Here is an 18,656-nt window from a genome sequence, read left to right on the forward strand (position 1 = left end):
TGGGACATTAAGCAAGTCACAGAACGACTGGAATCTTCTATGCATTGGCTCACTTGGGTTTCTGGCTGAGGTATCTGACAGCAGAACTGAGGAAGTAAGACAGAACAAGCTGGTGTGGGATGGGGGGGAGGGATGTGAGCCCATCCACTGTTTGTTGGTCTGGAACCACCACCTGGATGGAAGGACCACAGGGCTGTCTTTAATAGGGTAGGACACTGGATGCATTGAAGCGAATAATCTGGCTTCTTGTCTTTTAAATCCAGCCACAGTTTAGTCTAGGTTAATCTTTTTTATTCCAAATGATTATTTGCTATTCCTACGAGGAAATTCATTGAGGGGGTCTCTTTGGCACAGTATACATATATTAGCTTGTCTTCATAGACAGTCATTCATTGTCTTGAGTTTGGGAAATGAAAACATAATCTAACCCTAATTTTCTCTTGGTATCTGCTTTCCGAGTCCCTTTGTGCCTGAGCCTGTCAGTCATGGTTCAAAAGCAAAACCAGGACAGACACCCAGACAACAGTCATTAAGGGATTTATTGTAAGGAACAGGCTTATGTATGTAATTGTAATCTAAGAAAGTCCAAAGTCCCTACGACAGGCCATCAGGAGGGAAGATCCTAAATAGGCTGGAACCCCAAGACATGGTCTGCTGTGGTCAGGTAGAAGGTCTCCCTCAGAGATGGAAGGAGACGGACTTGGGGTGGTGAACACACGATACGATATATAGGTGATGTATTCTAGAATTGTACACCTGAAACCTATATAATTTTATTAACCAATGTCACCCCAATAAATTCATTTTTAAAAGGCCTTCCAGCTGAGTATAAGCCAGTCCTACCCAAGATATCCTTATTTAAAGTTAACCCATTAGGGACTTTATAGTCCCTTCACAGCAGCACCTAGATTAGTGTTTAATTACTGGGGACTGCTACCTGTCCAAGTTCCATCGAAAATCCATCACACAGCCCGGTTTGGCTCAACGGATAGAGCGTCGGCCTGCGGATTGAAGGGTCCCAGGTTCGATTCATGTCAAAGGCATGTACCTTGGTTGCAGGCTCAGTCCCTAGCTCCAGCTGGGGCATATGTGGGAGGCAACTAATCGATGTGTGTCTCACCTCTGTTTCTGTCTCTCCCCTTCCCTTCCACTCTCTAAATAATAATAATAATAATAATAATAATAATACATTAATTAATTAGTGGAAAATATCCTTGGGTGAGGATTAACAACAACAACAAGAAATCTACCACATTATGAGAAGCCAGAGGCGCTGCCTGGGAAATTATGCTGCCACAGAGGTCTCTCTACAGACATTTACTAAGTCACGGTGGGGTCTCTGCTGCTCTCCAAAAACAGTGCTGCCTGAGCACTCAGGTAACAACCTTCCGTGGGTGTCGCAGCCGGGAAGCCCGGTTCTCTAGCCTTGCCAGGATTGGACTCCATTTTTGAGTTTTCAAACTTCCAGTAGAACAAGTTTTTGTTGATTAGAAAGTGTTTTCCCATTGATTGCCATTTTGTGAGCTTTTTAATATTTAAACTTTAAAGCTAAGAGCCATTGCCAGTAGAAAACTAAGCATGTATTTCACCAGAGAAGTTATTAAAATGATCTGTTTTGGAGGGAAGGGGAAGTATTTGTGTCTCTGAAAGGGGTCCTGGTGGGGATGGAAGTCTGGCTCTGCAGCAGCATCAGTGTCAGTATCTGCTAGAGTTTTATAAGATGCTACCATTAGGGGAAACTGGGTAAAAGTACACCAGATCTTTGTTTTTTCTTACAACTGCATAAGAATGTACAATTATCTCAAAACAAAAATTCTAATTTAAAAATGTTTCATTTTGTAAAGCTAAGAATCTTTTCATAATATAAATTATTTTCTAATTCATGTTTTTTAAAAAATAACCACAAACAAACATGTTTTCTTAAGGAGGTGGACATCTCTATATACTAGCCCTGAGCTGGGAATAAAGTACACAATAATGTTTGAGGACTGGAAGAAAGTATACCTGATGGGAAAATTACAGGTGAGTGTAGAGTTTAATGTAAAAGTGTTTTTGTAAAAATCGAGGCTTAATTCTTAGATGAAATATTGGGCATACTGTAAAAAGATAGTATCTTCACTCTAATGATAACTGAGAGAAGTTATGGTTATAGATTCAAAAATAATGTGGAGGTAGTTTAGGACAAATAAAATGTAATTTTAGCCCAGAAAATTGTATAGATTAAAAATAAAAATAGGTTCAAAGGGTTTAGGTAAATTTGTGGATTCACTCAGTAATATTTGTGTGCCTACAATGAGCCAAGCAGCTATCTTTAGTTTTCATATACTTCACACTTTAACATAAAAATTCCTAACATGTAAATGTTGATGTCCTTGAAGGCAGCCATACCTTCTCTGAGTCTCCACAGATGCATCTGTCAAAATCTGAGAACCACATGGGTTGGATTTTCTCAGGGTGTAATATTTCCGATCTTACTGCATTGGAGCTTTTTATGGAAAAGTGAAATCCAACCAGTCAATAATAATAAAATAACATTAATTTATTATTATTATTATTTGAGAGAGAAGCATCGAGTTGTTTTTCCACGTATTTATGCATTCATTGGTTGATTCTTCTATGTGCCCTGAGTGGATATCGAAACTGCAACCTTGGCATATTGGGTCGACGCTTTAGCCAACTGAGCTACCCGGCCAGGGCAGTAATATAACATTTTAAAGATAGCCACAAACACAATTCTTTTAAATATTAATTGTCAGAAAAGATATTTTCCTTTTTCAGGTATTTCTATTTTAGGGATATAGAATAAGAAATGTCAGTAACGAATGGGAAGGTGGGGACAAACTCAGTTTACTAGTAAATGTTAAGAAACAGGTATTTATAGCAAATACGTAGAAGCAAGTCTGAGACAGTAAGAGAGATTGCCTCCAGGGGCAGCATTGAGGCTGGGCCCTGGTAAACCTGGCCTGCCTGCTCAGACTCCCGGGGCTCCCTGCACTGTGCCCAGGACTCTGCAGTCACCTTTGGGGAAGGCATCTGCTAAGAACAAAGTCCTTTAGACGCTGAGCCTCTCAGTGAATGGCTACCTCCTGCTTTCAGACTGTGAGTGGCCAATGAACAGCAGGCTGTTTCCTGAAAGCTATTATGATCTACAAAATTAATAGATAAATTCAGGGGTTTACCCTATAAAGAAATATTATCTGTACCAAATAATTGCTACTCTCACCAAAAAACTTACTTTTTTAGCAAACCATGATTCCATATCCCGCCCCAGTGAACCTCCTGGCGGACAGGACCTAACGGAGTGAGGTTGTCGATGGCTGAGATGACTCCCACGTGCCTGGAGTGGAGGAGCTGTCCTCTTGGGGAGACTTGGGCAGCCACTTACTGGTTGGCCATTGGAATTTTTGGAAATAGTAAACCTTTTGGTAAAAGGGGCCTTTTATCTCCCAGAATAGCAACTGTTATCATCACTTAAAACCAGTAACTTCTATATACAGCAAGTGCTTCTATATATATACTCATGTATTGTTTTTATAGGACTATTTTAAGATCTGTGTCACATTTTTCTGGTCTATTTTATGGTGGGAAAATTCAATTGGAAAAAATGCACTTAGCTCTGGTGGGGCTGGTAAGGTAAAATAAGTACTTAGAAAAAAAAGATGAAGTTTCTTGTTTTCATTTTAGCTTTAAACAGTACAGAAATAGTAAGGTGATAGCTCCCTGAATTACATTGTAGTGCTTCTCCTTAAGCAAATGCAGCCATTGTCCTCAGGTTATAATACTAGGTCTGCCACTGTATTAGAAGATCTGCAGGCATGTGTGAGAATGCATTACAAAAATCTGTGAGAAAATGGCTCTGTGTTTGTGTAGTATGGCTTATAATTCAGGGCTTATTTTTCTTTTGATGTCATAGCTGTTGAATTGAGAGGGAAATGGATAGATAAAGGACCTGTCTTGCTATTTTTGTAATGTCTTTTTAAAGAATTGATTAGAGAGAGGAAGAGAAAAGGGGAGGGGGCATCGATTGGCTGCCTTCGGTGTGCTCTGAGGGATCAAACCTGCTACCTAGGTATGTGTCCTGACCAGGAATCAAACCCACAACCTTTTGGTGTATGGGATGACGCTCCAACCAACTGAGCCACCTGGCCAGCGCAGGACCTTCCTACTATTAAGAGTAATGTGGGTGTAGAGATGTAGGCACTCCCAGAGCCCAGGTGTGGCAGTGGCAGTGGGTTGGGTTAGGGAGGTGAGTGAAGGGGCTGGGTATGGTGGTTTTTTACTATTCCCCCGCTACCCCTGGAGAAGCTCCTCCTACCTCTTCTATGGGGATGAGTAAAACCACAGAGGTTATGATTGGAGAAAATCAAGTCATTTGATTGGACAGTGAAACCATGAGGTGCATATAGAGACTGAAGGGTGGGAGGATGGGGTGTTTGGGTGCCAGGTTCTGATGGCCTTTAAGAAGTTTTTTCCCTTAATTCACTTGTTGATAGGAAATGAGGACTTCCTAGTGACTGTATGTTGTGGTTTAGTAAGTTTTCCTTTGTGTATATAGGACTAGGAAAGAGACTGGAGTGTTAGGTGTTGTGCTAGACTTGGGGGTTAGGGAGTGGTCACCAAGGAGTTCATGACCTAATCAGGGAGGCCATTTGCCTGCGGTAAACTGAGGTACAGATGTGCAGGTGCAAGTGTGCAGGTAGTAAGCTGTTGGGTGAGGAGGCCCAAGAACCAAGTGATTGCTTTTCATGTCAGAGATTTGAAGGCCACTGTCATTTCCTCCCTGTCCAGGTGTCTCTTCTAGCTGAAAGTCTGTGTCCTCTTTATTTGTTCCTTATTCATCGTTTATACGTCTTGGTCAGTCTCTCCTTAGTTTGCCTCTTATAAAAGGTAGACCTGAACACAATATTCCAGATATGGCTAGAAAGAGTAGGAGAATTGCTCCCTTCTGAGGTTCTATTGCTACTTAATCATCATGAGATACGTTGCTGGACCACCGTGTGTTCTCCCTGTCCTTTAGGGACCTGCTTTTAACAAATAGAATGGGTTGGGGAGAGGAGAGCCTACCAGAGAGGCCGCAGGTAGACCTGTACTCACCTTGAACCACATCTCTTACCACTCTTTGTTCCTCATGCCGTTGCTGGCTCCTCCGACCTCCTGCTCATTCACCCTGTAGTTCATTGTTATGTAATCCTTCCTGGGTGGTGGTTCCCCAGGTGTACTTTATACTGCGTGTGTATGTATGTGTTCATTCATTCTTCATTAAACAGGAAGAAAACATTATGAGGGAGAGAAGCAGCAAAGATTTCAGTGTTAAAAGCATGGGTGATCGAAAATCTAATGTATCATTTCCAGAGGTCAGTACTCGGAGAGGGAGGTGTTGCTTTGGAGAGAACAAGCCAAACTCTGTCCTAATGGCAGGCCTTTTCTCCCTGGTTCAGGCTGCCTGGCAAAGCAGGCCAGCTGTGCCTCCCTGTTAGAAGCAGGAAGGGCTGTAGTAGAAATCATGCTGGACAGGGACGTGGGCATGGCACGTAAATGATGATCCTTAAATTCTTCATCTCCGACCTTTCTTTTCTTGAGCATCTTTTGTCACCCAAATCTCCTTTCATGACCTTTTTTCTACATTTGATACTTTGAACTTCTTCTTGAAGTAGTTTGTTTTTTTGGTTTGTTTGTGGGTTTTTTGGGTTGTTTTTTGGCTTGGCTTCGAGCACACCATTCTCCTTTATTCTCTCCTCATCCCATTGGCCATTCCTTCTCCGTCTCCTTCTTGGTTATATCTCAACTTCCTAACAAACAAGACATTGGCATGCCCCAGGCTCAGTGCTGGGACCCCTTCTGACCACACCCACACCTGAGGAGATTTAATTGGTTTTTGGGCAGTTTTCATCTGCAGCCCACATTTCTCTCACTCTCTTGAATCCTGGATTTAGGTGTGTAAGTATCTATTTGACATTTCCACTAGCAGTGGTCGGCAAACTCATTAGTTAACAGTACAACGATTGAAATTTCTTTGGAGAGCCAAATTTTTTAAACTTAAACTATACAGATAGGTACATTGTTATTAACTCCTAAGGCTTAGGAAGAGCCACACTCAAGAGGCCAAAGAGCCGCATGTGGCTCGCGAGCCGCAGTTTGCCGACCACGGCACTAGGGTGTCTATTTGGCCTCCCACACTTAACCTGTCTAAAACTGAGCTGATTTTTCCTTCTAAGCAGGTACCTTCCACAATCCTCAGTAAATGGCAGCTCTGTCCTTCCCATGGCTCAGGCCAAAAACCTTATAGTCGGCCCTGACTCTTCTCTTTCTTTGTCTTCTGCCCCACATTCAGCCCATCCACAGAACCTGTTGGCTCTATCTAAATACAGATCTAGAATCTCAGTAGGTCTATCACCTCCACTATTCCACTGCCCTAAGCCACTGTTCCTCGCACTTGGGTTACTGGAATAACAACTCATTTCCCTTTCCCTCCGACTTCTTTCCACCAGTTGCCAAGCCTTTTCTCCCCACAGCAGCTAGAGAGCAGGTCACTCTTCTACTTAGAACCTTCTTCCAGTGACTTCTCACCCAGAGTAAAAGCTGAAGTCTATGGTTACAGGATCTGCACACCATCCTTGTCAGCCTCCCCACCCCCGTGCACCTCATCTATACCCTGTTCCCTCTCGCTCGCTCTGTTCCAGCCACACTGGCCTCCTTGCTTTTCCTGACTGTTCCCTCTGCCCAAAACATCCCACCCAGTCCATTATGTGCTTCATTTGGCTCCGTCACGTCCTTCATCTTTGCTCAGATGTCACTTTATTATTAAATGTAATTCTGCCTCTGCTGTTGTGTCCTCCACAGCACATTTTACACAGTCGGACATGTTTTATATTGTCCCTTAATGTATGTCTCCCCAATGGAATGTTCCTTGTGGGCTAGTGTTTGGTTTTGTTCCCTGTTACAAAATGGGCATTCAGTAAGTATTTGAGTGAATGAATGAATTTGTATATCTGGAGTTGAATGAAAAAGACTATCGAGCCTATAGGAAGGTTTTGTAGGATAGGTAATAATTAACATTTATAGCATTAGAGATGGTATGTGGGGAACAAGATAGCAATGATGGGTTCCATGGTCTTGTGCTCTGGTGCCTACAGTTGTGCCTTCAAGGGGTCTAGAAAAGAAAAGTTCTCTGACATTTCAAAGGTATATTATCCTAGCTGCATAAGAACAATGGGCAGGACTCATGTAAGGTAAAGACTGACCTTTGCTACTGAAGCTGTCGGCCTGGGATGTGACTCTCCACCATGGCCTTTCTAGTTAGGGATTAATGATCAGTCCATCCTATGTGGTTACTTTTGGTCACTGAGCTTGTCATGTTGTCATGTACCCCCGCCCCCCAATTGTTTGTATTTTATGGATTATCAATTATGTTCATATACATGATCTCACTTGGTATGTTTGTTTACTTTTTATAAATTGGACTAAATCTAATTCTATTTAAAGTGCTGCACTTCCTTAACTGCTAATATGCAAATTGATTTCCTTGGGAGATCTTAAGAATGGCCACTGAAATATATCCTCCATCCATTTCGTTACAGAGCATTTCCTTCTTCTATCACTACTTCCCTCTTAGGAACATAATGACTAGGAACTGAATTCCCTCTTAGGGACTTAATGATTCTACTTATTGAAGCGTTACAGTTTTTGTTAGCTAAGCTGGGACTACTTTAGAAACAAAGGCATATCAAGTGTGTTTGACCTCCCCTTGGTTAGCGAGGGGCCACGGCATCGCACAACCTCCAGGGGACCTTTAAGCCGTGCACTCGCTATTGGTCCCCCCTGACGTTGTGCAACACAGCAGTAATGGTGACTCTAAAATGTTTTGCCTGAATTTCTCATTATTGAATCTTCTGTTCATTTTCTTCCTGCTGTTGGAGTAGCATTTTACGGCCCTGTGGACTCTTGTTTGCCTTGTACTCGCATTGTTAGGTCTTTCTGACTACAGCTGTGTCAGGTTGTTCCCATTTCCATTCTTGTTCGCCTACCCTCTTGGCTTTCTTCTTTGGCTGTTTCTGTTAGTCCGCTTACTGTTCCACTTCACTTCATTGGCATGAAACGTGTAGATACAAATGAGTCCATATTTTCCACAGGCAGTTACAGGTCCCTTTGTCATCCTATCCAGTTGATTAATCCATCAACATCCAAATGGTATCTTTCATTCAGAATTTGAGCCTCTGTGGTAAGGTTAAAAGATGCAAATGTGCCAACCTGCTACCATTCTGGGCTGCTTTGCCAATCCAGAGAAGATATGCAAATAAGCTTTGATTTGGGGAGCTGGCAGAGGCAGAAATTTGATCCCACCTTTACTGTGTATAGTTTTACTTCACTCACCATGAAGAGATGTTCTTCTAATTTCATCTCTGTAAGTGCCTGCCTTGAGCACATAGCAGTTTTAGAAAAAATGATCAATCTAGGTCAGCGATTCTCAACCTGTGGGTCGCGACCCCTTTGGGGGTCGAACGACCCTTTCACAGGTCGCCTAAGACCATTGGGAAACACATATATAATTACATATTGTTTTTGTGATTAATCACTATGCTTTAATTATGTTCAATTTGTAACAATGAAATTGGGGATCACCACAACATGAGGAACTGTATTAAAGGGTCGCGGCATGAGGAAGGTTGAGAACCACTAATCTAGGTGATCATTTCATGCTAACTTGCTTATGATTCTGAATTTGAGTGGAAATGTACCCATAGAGCCCTGGACTCTGAAAACAGGCCAGCTTCGATTCTCTTGGTGATCCCTTGTCCTCCACTCCTAGGACAGTGCACAGTGACCGGAACTGCAAGAACTCTCACAGCAGCCCAAACGGCTCTCTCCAAAGCCTGACGGCGACAGCAACGTCTGCTTCGTTTGTTCTATACACAGTTTAACAAGTTTGTTTAATTTACACATATTTAAACGTTTGTGTTATTTAATGCCTATAATTGCATATTGTACTGATTGCTATATTTTCATTCTTCTCTTTGGAAGTTAAGGATCCACCAGTTCATAATCTTTTTTAGTTTTTGGTTGAATTTTTTGTTAGGTTCCCCCAAAATTGCTTTTCTGCTTTCATTCCTGACTGAATCCCTCCAATGGTCAGGTTAAGAATGATGCTCTTGGAGCTCAGTGTTTTAAATTTCTGTATTGACAACTTGCTTACCTTTCCCTTGTGGTTGTTCCATTGGTGAGAAGATGGAACTCCTGCAGCGAGTGATTCAGTGGGGGATGATAGGTGCGTTGTATTGCGAGCCTCCTAAAGCATGACTGAGAGAGGGTGGTCACTTTTTTCTTTTTTGTACTGCTTACCAGCAAGAAGGTTCAGAAAACAGGACTTCTCACCAGGAATTCAAAAGCTGAAAGAATGTGGCTCTGGGCAGATGCAAAAATTTCAGCATTGAAGGTGGGGTGTGAGAGGGAACCCCTAAGAAAATTTAATTTTCTGTCTAAGAAGCCTAACACACATGAACAATTTCTCCTAGAGTAAGGCCCTTTCCAGTCCGGTCTGCTGGTGCTATAGAGCTGGTATTCCAAGTATGTCCATCTGCATTTAAACGAATTGCTCCAAGACAATCTGATTATGCAGTAGTTACTTTGGTGAGAATAGCGCCTCAGTGGAATGGAAACTTCATTTTGAGTCTAATATTAGACCTTGCTTTGGAAAATTCCTTTTAAATGATCACAAGCTGGGAATAGCAAAAGAATTTAACTTTCGACAGACAGCACTGACCAAGAATTTTTAACTGCTTATGTTTGGGTTCTTGGGAAAGCAGATGTGAGAAGCTCACCAGACTGAATTGACTCGACTGGAATTGACGTGACCCCGATGTGGTGTTTATATCTATTGCTGATAAGATTTTTTCCTAGTCTCGTTTGCTGAAAATATTTTCATTCTTTGAGCGTGAGCATGCTAAGGATGAAAATTGTTAGGATGCCTAATTGTCTGACAATCTAACCTTCTAGGCTTCCAGACATTGTTGCCGCTCAAGGGGTCTGAGCCAAAGCGGGCAGGCCAACCAACCTGCAGAACCCGAGGCAGTTTCTGAATGAGTGCTGCTGGGAACTGGAGCAGCCCTGGCCGTAGGGAATGTGTTCCTGTAGCTGGCTGTGTCCGAGTGAACTCGATGGACTCCTAGTTTTAAGTAAACTTTATTTAAAGGACTGCTCCTCCATCCTATCCTCCCAAAACACCCCTCCTGTGATTGAAAAAAAAACACACCCAATATACGTGTTAACTGATCATGGAATTTCTATACTATGTCTCCTTGGCTTAGTTTAGGATGTATTTCAGACGCTTCACATGCCCTGAACTGGAAACACCAATGTTGGTGTGAAAAATGTGTTTAATATTTTAAAAGATCTTTCTGAAATTGAAGTGAATCTTTTAATCACAGTGCACATATAATGTAGTGGGGTTTTTCCCCCCTCTGACTAAGCTGGTAATAAGTTGATGGAGCCTTAGACTTGAGGAAGGACATTAATAGGAGTTGCCCTGTATTGATCACCTCATGGATCCCAGGCACTGTCTTTGCTCTCTCTACCAACATTGTCTCTGATAGTCACCCTCTGCAGTCCTGAGGGCAGCAGTGATTATGAGCCTGCTTTTGGACGTGAGGAGACTGAGGCTCAGAAAAGTTGCGTAGTTTGCTTGTGTCCAAACAGCCAGTAATGGCTAATTAACTGGCAGTGCTGGAGTTCCAATCCAGGACGGTTTGGTTTGACTTCAGAGCATGTGTTCTTCCCTGTGGGTTATACTTTTTGGTATTTATAGTGTTTGACATTAAACCTGAGGCCCTGGCCAGGTCGCTCAGTGGGTTAGAGCATCGTCCTGATAAGCCCAGATTGTGGGTTTGATCCCCAGTCAGGGCACGTACAAGAATCAATCAATGAATGCATAAATAAGTGGAACAACAAATTGATGTTTCTTTCTCTCTCTCTCCCTCCCTTTCATCCTCTCTCTCTAAAATCTATACTAATAAAAGGGTAATATGCTAATTAGACTGGGAGACCTTCCAGACATCCTTCTGGACAAAGCCATGGTGGCAGGGCCGAGGCAGAGGCGGTTAGGGGCGATCAGGCCAGGAGGGGGGGCCGTTGGGGGGCGAGCAGGCCAGCAGGGGGGCACAGTTGGGGGCAATCAGGCCAGCAGTGGGGGCAGTTGGGGGTGAGCAGGTTGGGGGGGGGGGGCGGGGGGACAGTTGGGGGTGAGCAAGCCAGCAGGGGGAGGCAGTTGGGGGCAATCAGGCTGGCAGGTGCGGGCAGTTGGGGGCATGCAGGCTGGCGGGGGGGGTGCAGTTGGGGGTGATCAGGCTGGTGGGGAGGGCAGTTGGGAGTGAGCAGGCCAGCAGGCAGAGTGGTTAGGGGACGATCAGGCAGGCAAGCAGGTGAGCTGTTAGGAGCCAGTGGTCCCGGATTGCAAAAGAGATGTCTGACTGCCGGTTTAGGAGCCAGTGGTTCTGGATTGTGAGAGGGATCCCAGATTGGAGAGGGTGCAGGCCGGGCTGAGGGACACCCCCCATGCACGAATTTCGTGCACCGGGTCACTAGTCAATAAATAAATTTTTAAAAAAACCTGAGAAATTGAAAACATTTTAATTCATTTTGAAAGGACAATCACAAATCCATTTTATGTTAACATAAATAACACTGAACTTAAAATCACTATTTTCCAAAATAAGAGTATTAAGTGTTATTGTTTTACCTTTTCTTTTTTATAGATCTCTTTATTATCTAGCTAAGTGGAAGGCAGCTGGACTCTCTTCTGCATTCAGTCTGTGCAGTACGACTGCTTTAGTTGAAGTATATGAAGAAAATCTGGCCTCAAACAGATATGTATCTGGAAAAGGTTCAACACTCAGCCCAGGATCTAGCCTACTCCTGGGCAAACAGTGTGAATACTCCCCTCCCACTCCCCTGATTCAGGTTACTCCCCACCCCACCCCCAAAGGAGGCAGAGAAGCAGAAAAAGAAAGGGAAAAACATTTTATTGCGTGCCCCACCCTGTCCTGTCTCCTATACCTCACCTCACCACCACTGGCCCAGCAAAACCACACTTGCAAACCTCACCTCTACCCTCTTCTATAGCCTTTTTTGATAACTGTGGATATTCTCTTGATACTACACCAAAACTCCATAAGTGATAGTTTCTTAAAGGTTCGTTGCTGTGTGTGTGTGCACACACACACACACATATAACATATATATATATATATATATATATATATATATATATATATATATATATATATATATATCTTTTCTCTAAAGGTTTGTTGCAATGTAGAATCAAACTATACAGTAGATTTGGGGTGCAGTTGAATTAAAATCCTTTGGTCTGAAATCTTCCTTACAGAAGAATTCTGGACAATATATTTAGATCCTTGCCCACTCCAGGAAGTAGTTTCATTCTTGCCCCTCCATCCTCCCTGAGGTTAGGCTAGACCTGCTTCCACCACACAGAAAGTGTGCCTTTAGAGCGCAGAAAGCGGGGGACGCTGCCTGAATGACCAGGTGGCGAAGGTGAGCATCGCCCGTGGCGTCCTGTGCCAGCAAAGGCTACTGCTGTTTTCCTGAATGTGACGGGCTCGTTTTGTTCACTTTTAGGAAAATGTCTGCTCAGTAATAAGCTAAATACCATGGTTCGTCTAGTAGTCATTCTTTCAAGTCAATTGATGTTCATTGAAGAAAGCAGCTGGAACCAATTGTACAAATGCTTTACCTCAAGACGCCGTCACACTTATGCAGGCAGCACACGTGTTTCATGCCCTTCCCTTTTGTCACATAGAATATTCAAAGGCAGGTCCTTGGTGCCAAGATTTAATGGAATTAAAACCCTTACTGCTTTATTAAGGATATTCTTAAGAGAAATGGACTCCCCCCCTTGTTACTGACGTGGTGGTGGAGAACCCAGTAGACGCTAGTACATTTTCCTCCACTGCCTTGATTTGTGCTCAGGCACCATTGGTTCAAAATGCCAACCATTGGACTTAGCAGACCTCCTATAAAACGGTCTTGGGCATCCTTAGGGGTCCCTAGCCCACGCTTTGAGAACCGCTCTCCTGAAGTAAAGTGGCAATTGCCGAAAGGTCACAGAGGAAGAGCTGACATCACTGAAGACAATTCTATTAGGAATCCGGTGGTAATGTGGGGGCAGGGCAGTGTGTGTAGAAGGTGATACTCTTCTGGCTTACCTGGTCTTGCTTTTGATGGCTCACGAACCGTTTCCATTTGGGGTGTTTCCATGCATTTTAAAATGTTGAACTGCACACTTTGATCATCTGGTATCTGTGTTTGCTGCTGTTTTTTCCCCATAATCATACCTAAGACTTTATTCAGGAAATTCAGAAAATTACCTCTTAACCTTTGCTTTCTTTTCTTCAAAGGTAAATCTCACCTGGCTATTGTGCAGCGAGTTAACAATGAGGGAGAGGGGGATCCATTTTATGAAGTCCTGGGAATTGTCACCTTAGAAGATGTGATTGAAGAAATCATCAAATCGGAGATTCTGGATGAAACAGATTTATACAGTGAGTAGCTTTGCCTGAGAGTCATTTCCCCAAACCTTTGCTTGCTTGATCATGTTGTTTGTGAGTCATTTGACATCTCTCCAGTTGTTGTCCACCTGTTTCCAATTATGCACTATGTGTGTAGGCTGTGTGCGACCTGTCGTGTATCCAGTCTCATCACCAGAGGGGGCAAGCAGGGCAGGTCCTGTAATGTCAAGTGGCAATGTGGTTTTCTTTCTTTTTTTGAAAACCCAGCTGATTCCAACCATTCGTCTGGGCATTACTTGGCCTGACCAGAAAATTGATTTTGCACAATTAGATAAATTGTTTTCAGATAAATTTCTGTTTCTACTTAAGGTCATAATTCAAGTACTTACAAAGTGAGGGGATTTATTGACGAATAGCTATGGTTTAAATTTTCTAGCTCTGATAGATGAGGGTAGAGGTGAGGTTTGCAAGTGTGGTTTTGCTGGGGCAGTGGTGGTGAGGTGGGGTATAGGAGGCAGGACAGGGTGGGGTACACAATAAAATGTGTTTTTCCCTTTCTTTTTCTGCTTCTCTGCTCCTTTGGGTGGGGTGGGGAGTAGCATGTGCCAGGGGCGGGGGAGGGGAGCGTTCACACTGTTTGCCCAGGAGTAGGCTGGATCCTGGGCTGAGTGTTGGACCTGAATCCTGTTCTATCTGAGTCCACAACTGGATCGTCGGACTGTGCAGCTTAAACCTTCCTCAGCCTCACTCTTGCCAAAGGTGTCCCAAGGCCTGGGATGTTTGGGGTCTCAAAGGTGGGATAGAGAAAGAGCCGGGCGCTGGCCGTTTGGTTTTTGAAACACGATTGGAACAGATTATTCAAACGGCCTGAGGCACTCGGGGCAAAGTGATTTGATTCAGCTCCACTAGAACTGAATGTCCCTTATTTTAAAATTGAGAAAGTTTCCCACATACCCTTTAAAAGAACAGATTTTATAATTAGCCAGTGACCTGCTTCTGAGAAGTATCTTATTTTCCCCTCACATCTCTATAGTGTTCTTAAAAAACTCCAGTGTCTATGTGGTTTCAACACTTGGAGAGTAGTCAGAGGTCACATAATACAGAATATTGTCATGCGTGTCTACATTTTTTCATTGTTCCTCACAGTGACTGTTTAATACCAAGTGTGTATTTGTGTGTTTATGTGTTTCCCCAGGGGTATTTCTCATCATAAGAAAGGTAGTTTAGACATTTATGAGATCTTCTATTTGTACTTGAGTGAACTTTTTTCAAACGTTGGTTAGATTGATTTCATACAAAAGTGTTGTCTAATGTAACTTACTGATATGAAATGCTGAACATGTGGTTTCCCATATATTGATTAAATAGGTGATCAGAGATGATGACTTTTGTCATTTGAACATTATTTTACATCTTTGTGTTGATTTATACTGTCTGATTCTCAAAAGAATTTGAGATAGAAGAACTTAAGTATAAGTTGTGATCATTTTCTCCCCAAAACAAGCCTAGTAAGCCATCTGTTTCGCCCTAGACATGAAATGGTAGTGCAAAGACTTTTGATTTTGGGGAAAGGAGCAAGCACTTGAGGCCTTGTCTTTAATCTAGTGTTTTTCTTGATTATTATTTTGTCCAGAAAAATACGTAAAGACAGGTTTTGCATTAGACCTTCTAGATCAGGGGTTGGCAAACTACAGTCCACGAGTGCCTATTCCCTGTTTTCGTGTGTCTCACAAGCTACCAATTTTAAAATTGTGTTAAAAAAAAGAATAATTATTTTGTGACATGTGAAAATGATATGAAATTCAAATTTCATGTCTGTGATAAAGTTTTATTGGAACACAGCCATTCTAATTCATTCAATATGGCAGCTTTTGCTAAATAGCAGAGTTTAGTAGTTGGAACAGAGGCTGCATGATCTTCAGAGCCTGAGATATTTACTACTTAGTCCTTTACAGAGGAAGTTTGCTGACTTGTGTTCTGGATCACTTTCTTCATTTTTGCTTGACCTTGAGGATCTTGTGATCTGGGTAGAAATGAAGCTAACAGATGTTACTTAAAAAAAGTCTTGATTTTTTTTTAGAGAGAGGGGAATGGAGAGAGAAAGAGATAAAAACTTTGATGTGAGAGAGAAACATCAATCAGTTGCCTGCTGCATGCACCCTGACTGGGAATTGAACCAGTGACCTTTCGGTGCACAGCACAGTGCTCAAGTAACTGAGCCACGCTGGCCAGGGCTACAGATGTTACTGTTGAAGTGCTTTTCTATGAACGTGTTTTGGTTTGTTTCTTAAGAGATTGTGCTCAGATATTTGTTTCATCTTCCAGCACAGGCTAGGAGCCTGTCCGAGGCAGGGACACACTTCCTTCGTTTCTTCGGTAACAGTGACACAGGAGCAGGAGACTATGCGCCCTAGGCTACATCCTCGGTTGCTATGGGTTACATAGGCTATATGTGGGGAGGGTTTTGTTCGAGGCTGCCCAGTCAGGTACCTGTAAGGGTTCTAAAGATACCATGAGGTATATTTGTCGTTGCTACTAATCAGGTTGCCTGTTACTGACTCTGGATTGCCCTTCTGGCCGCGCAGCACTGATGTGATGAGGATTCTCTCTTCTCTTCTGTCCTCTTTCCATGTGGCGTTTGTGTGTAGGGTGCCCGCAATCTGGAGAGAATTGTGTGTTGGACAGTTGACTGATTCTCTCTTCTAGCCTTTGCAGTGTATTTTGTTCTTTTCATTGAAAAGGGGCCCTGATCTAGAATGAAATGCACTTGCTTACTTTTTTCTTATTCTTTCCTCAGCGGATAACAGAACGAAAAAGAAAGTGGCCCATCGTGAAAGAAAGCAAGATTTTTCTGCCTTTAAGCAGACAGACAGCGAGATGAAGGTTAAAATATCACCACAGCTTCTCTTGGCCATGCACCGTTTCCTAGCAACAGGCAAGTGCAACTTATCACAGTTTGAAATCTCTACCAACCCCGAAGCGAGTGTTTCTCACCCACCGCTGACTGGGGTGGGCTGGGGTGGAGACTGGGAAATGGGGTGAAAAGCAATGCCACGTTTGTGTTTTGTTTTAGTTTTTTTTCTTTTTAAATTCTCTCCTCTCCTATGTTCAGTGTCGGCATGAACTCTCTGAGACATTTACCAGGTGGACCAGTAACTTAAATTGGTCTGAAAGGTAAGGATGAATGTTAGTGCCACACTGCATGTGAACAGTAGGCCAGGTCCTCTGCTTCCAGCTAAGCCCCTGGGAGCGCCAGCTGGCGGAGTAGGCTGACAGTGCGAGCCAGACAACACCTCGCTGTGTGTCGGACAGCTGAGTAATTCTCTCTTCAGCTTGCCTTGGAGGAACAGTGGATGTCAGTGATAACACAGGTGCTATGACTTACAAAGAAGAAAAATAGATTTTCAAAGTGAAATCTTTCGGATTTAATGAAATCAGAAATTCTGAGAACTTTGATAGGGATTTCTTGACGGCCTCTTCAAATCAGATTATTAACTTGGGCCCATTCCAGGAGGCAAATGTGCACATTGTTAAAAACACCGCCCAGCCGGCACTGACTGCTCCATAGAGGTCAAGGTTGAATGAACTTAAGAGACTGACTAACCCTTCTCACATCCCCAGTGGCTCTGTAGGTAAAGGCTGAGCTCTGTTGGCCAGGGGAAGTGAGAGAAAATCTGAAGGTACCCCGTGACCTGTAGAAGACGTCTGTGTCCAAGATGGGCAGCCAGCACCTTCCAACTGCGGGCAGTGCGCTTAGAATATTTTGAAAAGAAGGCCAACAGCAGCCACATGAGGGGATGTTGTGCACTTTTTAAAATCATGTTTTCAGAAAACGGAAATGCTCACAATATAATATATACAACATGGGGAAATACTCATAATTTAATGTAAAGTGAGGACAAACAGGATATAAATCTGTGTGTACAGGAAGGTGATAGAGTCTTTTTGGACGTACACATATGCGCAGGCACAGGCCTAGGCGAGGTACTGGGAGGAAACGCTCATCACCAGTTGCTCACAGTGGTTGGTTTATAGGTCACTATTTATTGTCCTCTTTGTCTTTTTCTGTATTTTCCAAAATTTCTACAATGTACTATCTTACTTTGTTATTACAAAAAAGCACAGAAGCTAATACAGAATTTATATTTTTCATATATAACATCATTTAAAACATTTAAAAACCTATAAGCAGTATTTCTAACTTCCTTGCTCATTTTTTCTCTAATTGTGATATTCTTCTTCATCACCCAAGAACCACAATTTAAAACGAAATGTTATCCTACTCTGCCTCTGAGATACCGTAAAGTCCAGTTTCAGAATAACACCTTTAAATCAGTAATTTTGGCTTTTATCTTAAATAAAATGTATGTCTTTGTAAATATAGATGAACATAACTTTTTTAAATAAGCAAGTTGGAGTGCATGTTGATGTGTGCACGTGCCTTGCTTTTACCCCGCGTCTCTCCGTGTCCCTCATTCCCAGACGTTTCTCAGGGCAGTTGAATGGGAGATGGAGATGTGGGGCACTGCGTTGTGCACCTGGTACTAACCCACAGCTAGATGCTTCCTGACCGTTGCTTCTTCCTTTGGCTGTTGAAGGACATCCTGGCAGTCAAGGAGCCTGCTTCCGGTTGATTTTCATTTGTATCAGTCAGAAAATTAGAGTGTTCTTATGAGAACTAAGACCAATGACAGATTGAAAAGGAAGATTTTTAAAGAAACAAATATGAAAATGCAGCATTTTCTAATTTCTCCCAGGTAATCTGCCCCCAGTGGATCACCAAACGGAAGTCTCGTTAATCCATATTGCATCACTTTAATTCCAAGTATTATTACCCAAATACCTTAATCACTAGTCTAACATTTTCTGTCCATTTGAAGTGTAATGTCAAGTTGTGTTTATATCTGTAGAAGTAGAAGCATTTAGCCCATCCCAGATGTCAGAGAAGATCCTTCTAAGGCTGCTAAAGCACCCCAATGTCATCCAGGAACTGAAGTATGATGAGAAGAACAAGAAAGCCCCAGAATACTACCTCTACCAGCGCAACAAACCTGTAGACTACTTCGTTCTCATTTTGCAGGTCAGAGACTTATTCAGTAGCTGTTTGATCTCATTGAGTACCCACCCTTCAAGTTC

The 18,656-nt window shown here is 42.7% G+C and overlaps 1 protein-coding gene across 3 annotated transcripts in view; it reads left to right on the forward strand.

Moving 5' to 3' along the window:
• Positions 1–18,656, forward strand: part of CNNM2 (cyclin and CBS domain divalent metal cation transport mediator 2) — a 109,848-nt gene that overhangs the window by 77,719 nt on the left and 13,473 nt on the right. For all 3 annotated transcript variants that reach the window (XM_059661290.1, XM_059661288.1, XM_059661289.1), the window contains exons 2-4: positions 13,410–13,553; positions 16,318–16,455; positions 18,431–18,600. In XM_059661290.1, coding sequence (XP_059517273.1) covers positions 13,410–13,553; positions 16,318–16,455; positions 18,431–18,600 — 452 coding nt within the window. The remainder of the gene's footprint in view (positions 1–13,409; positions 13,554–16,317; positions 16,456–18,430; positions 18,601–18,656) is intronic.

The sequence above is a fragment of the Myotis daubentonii genome, chromosome 13 (genome assembly GCF_963259705.1).
Source record: "Myotis daubentonii chromosome 13, mMyoDau2.1, whole genome shotgun sequence".
In the NCBI taxonomy this organism is placed as follows: Eukaryota; Metazoa; Chordata; class Mammalia; order Chiroptera; family Vespertilionidae; genus Myotis; species Myotis daubentonii.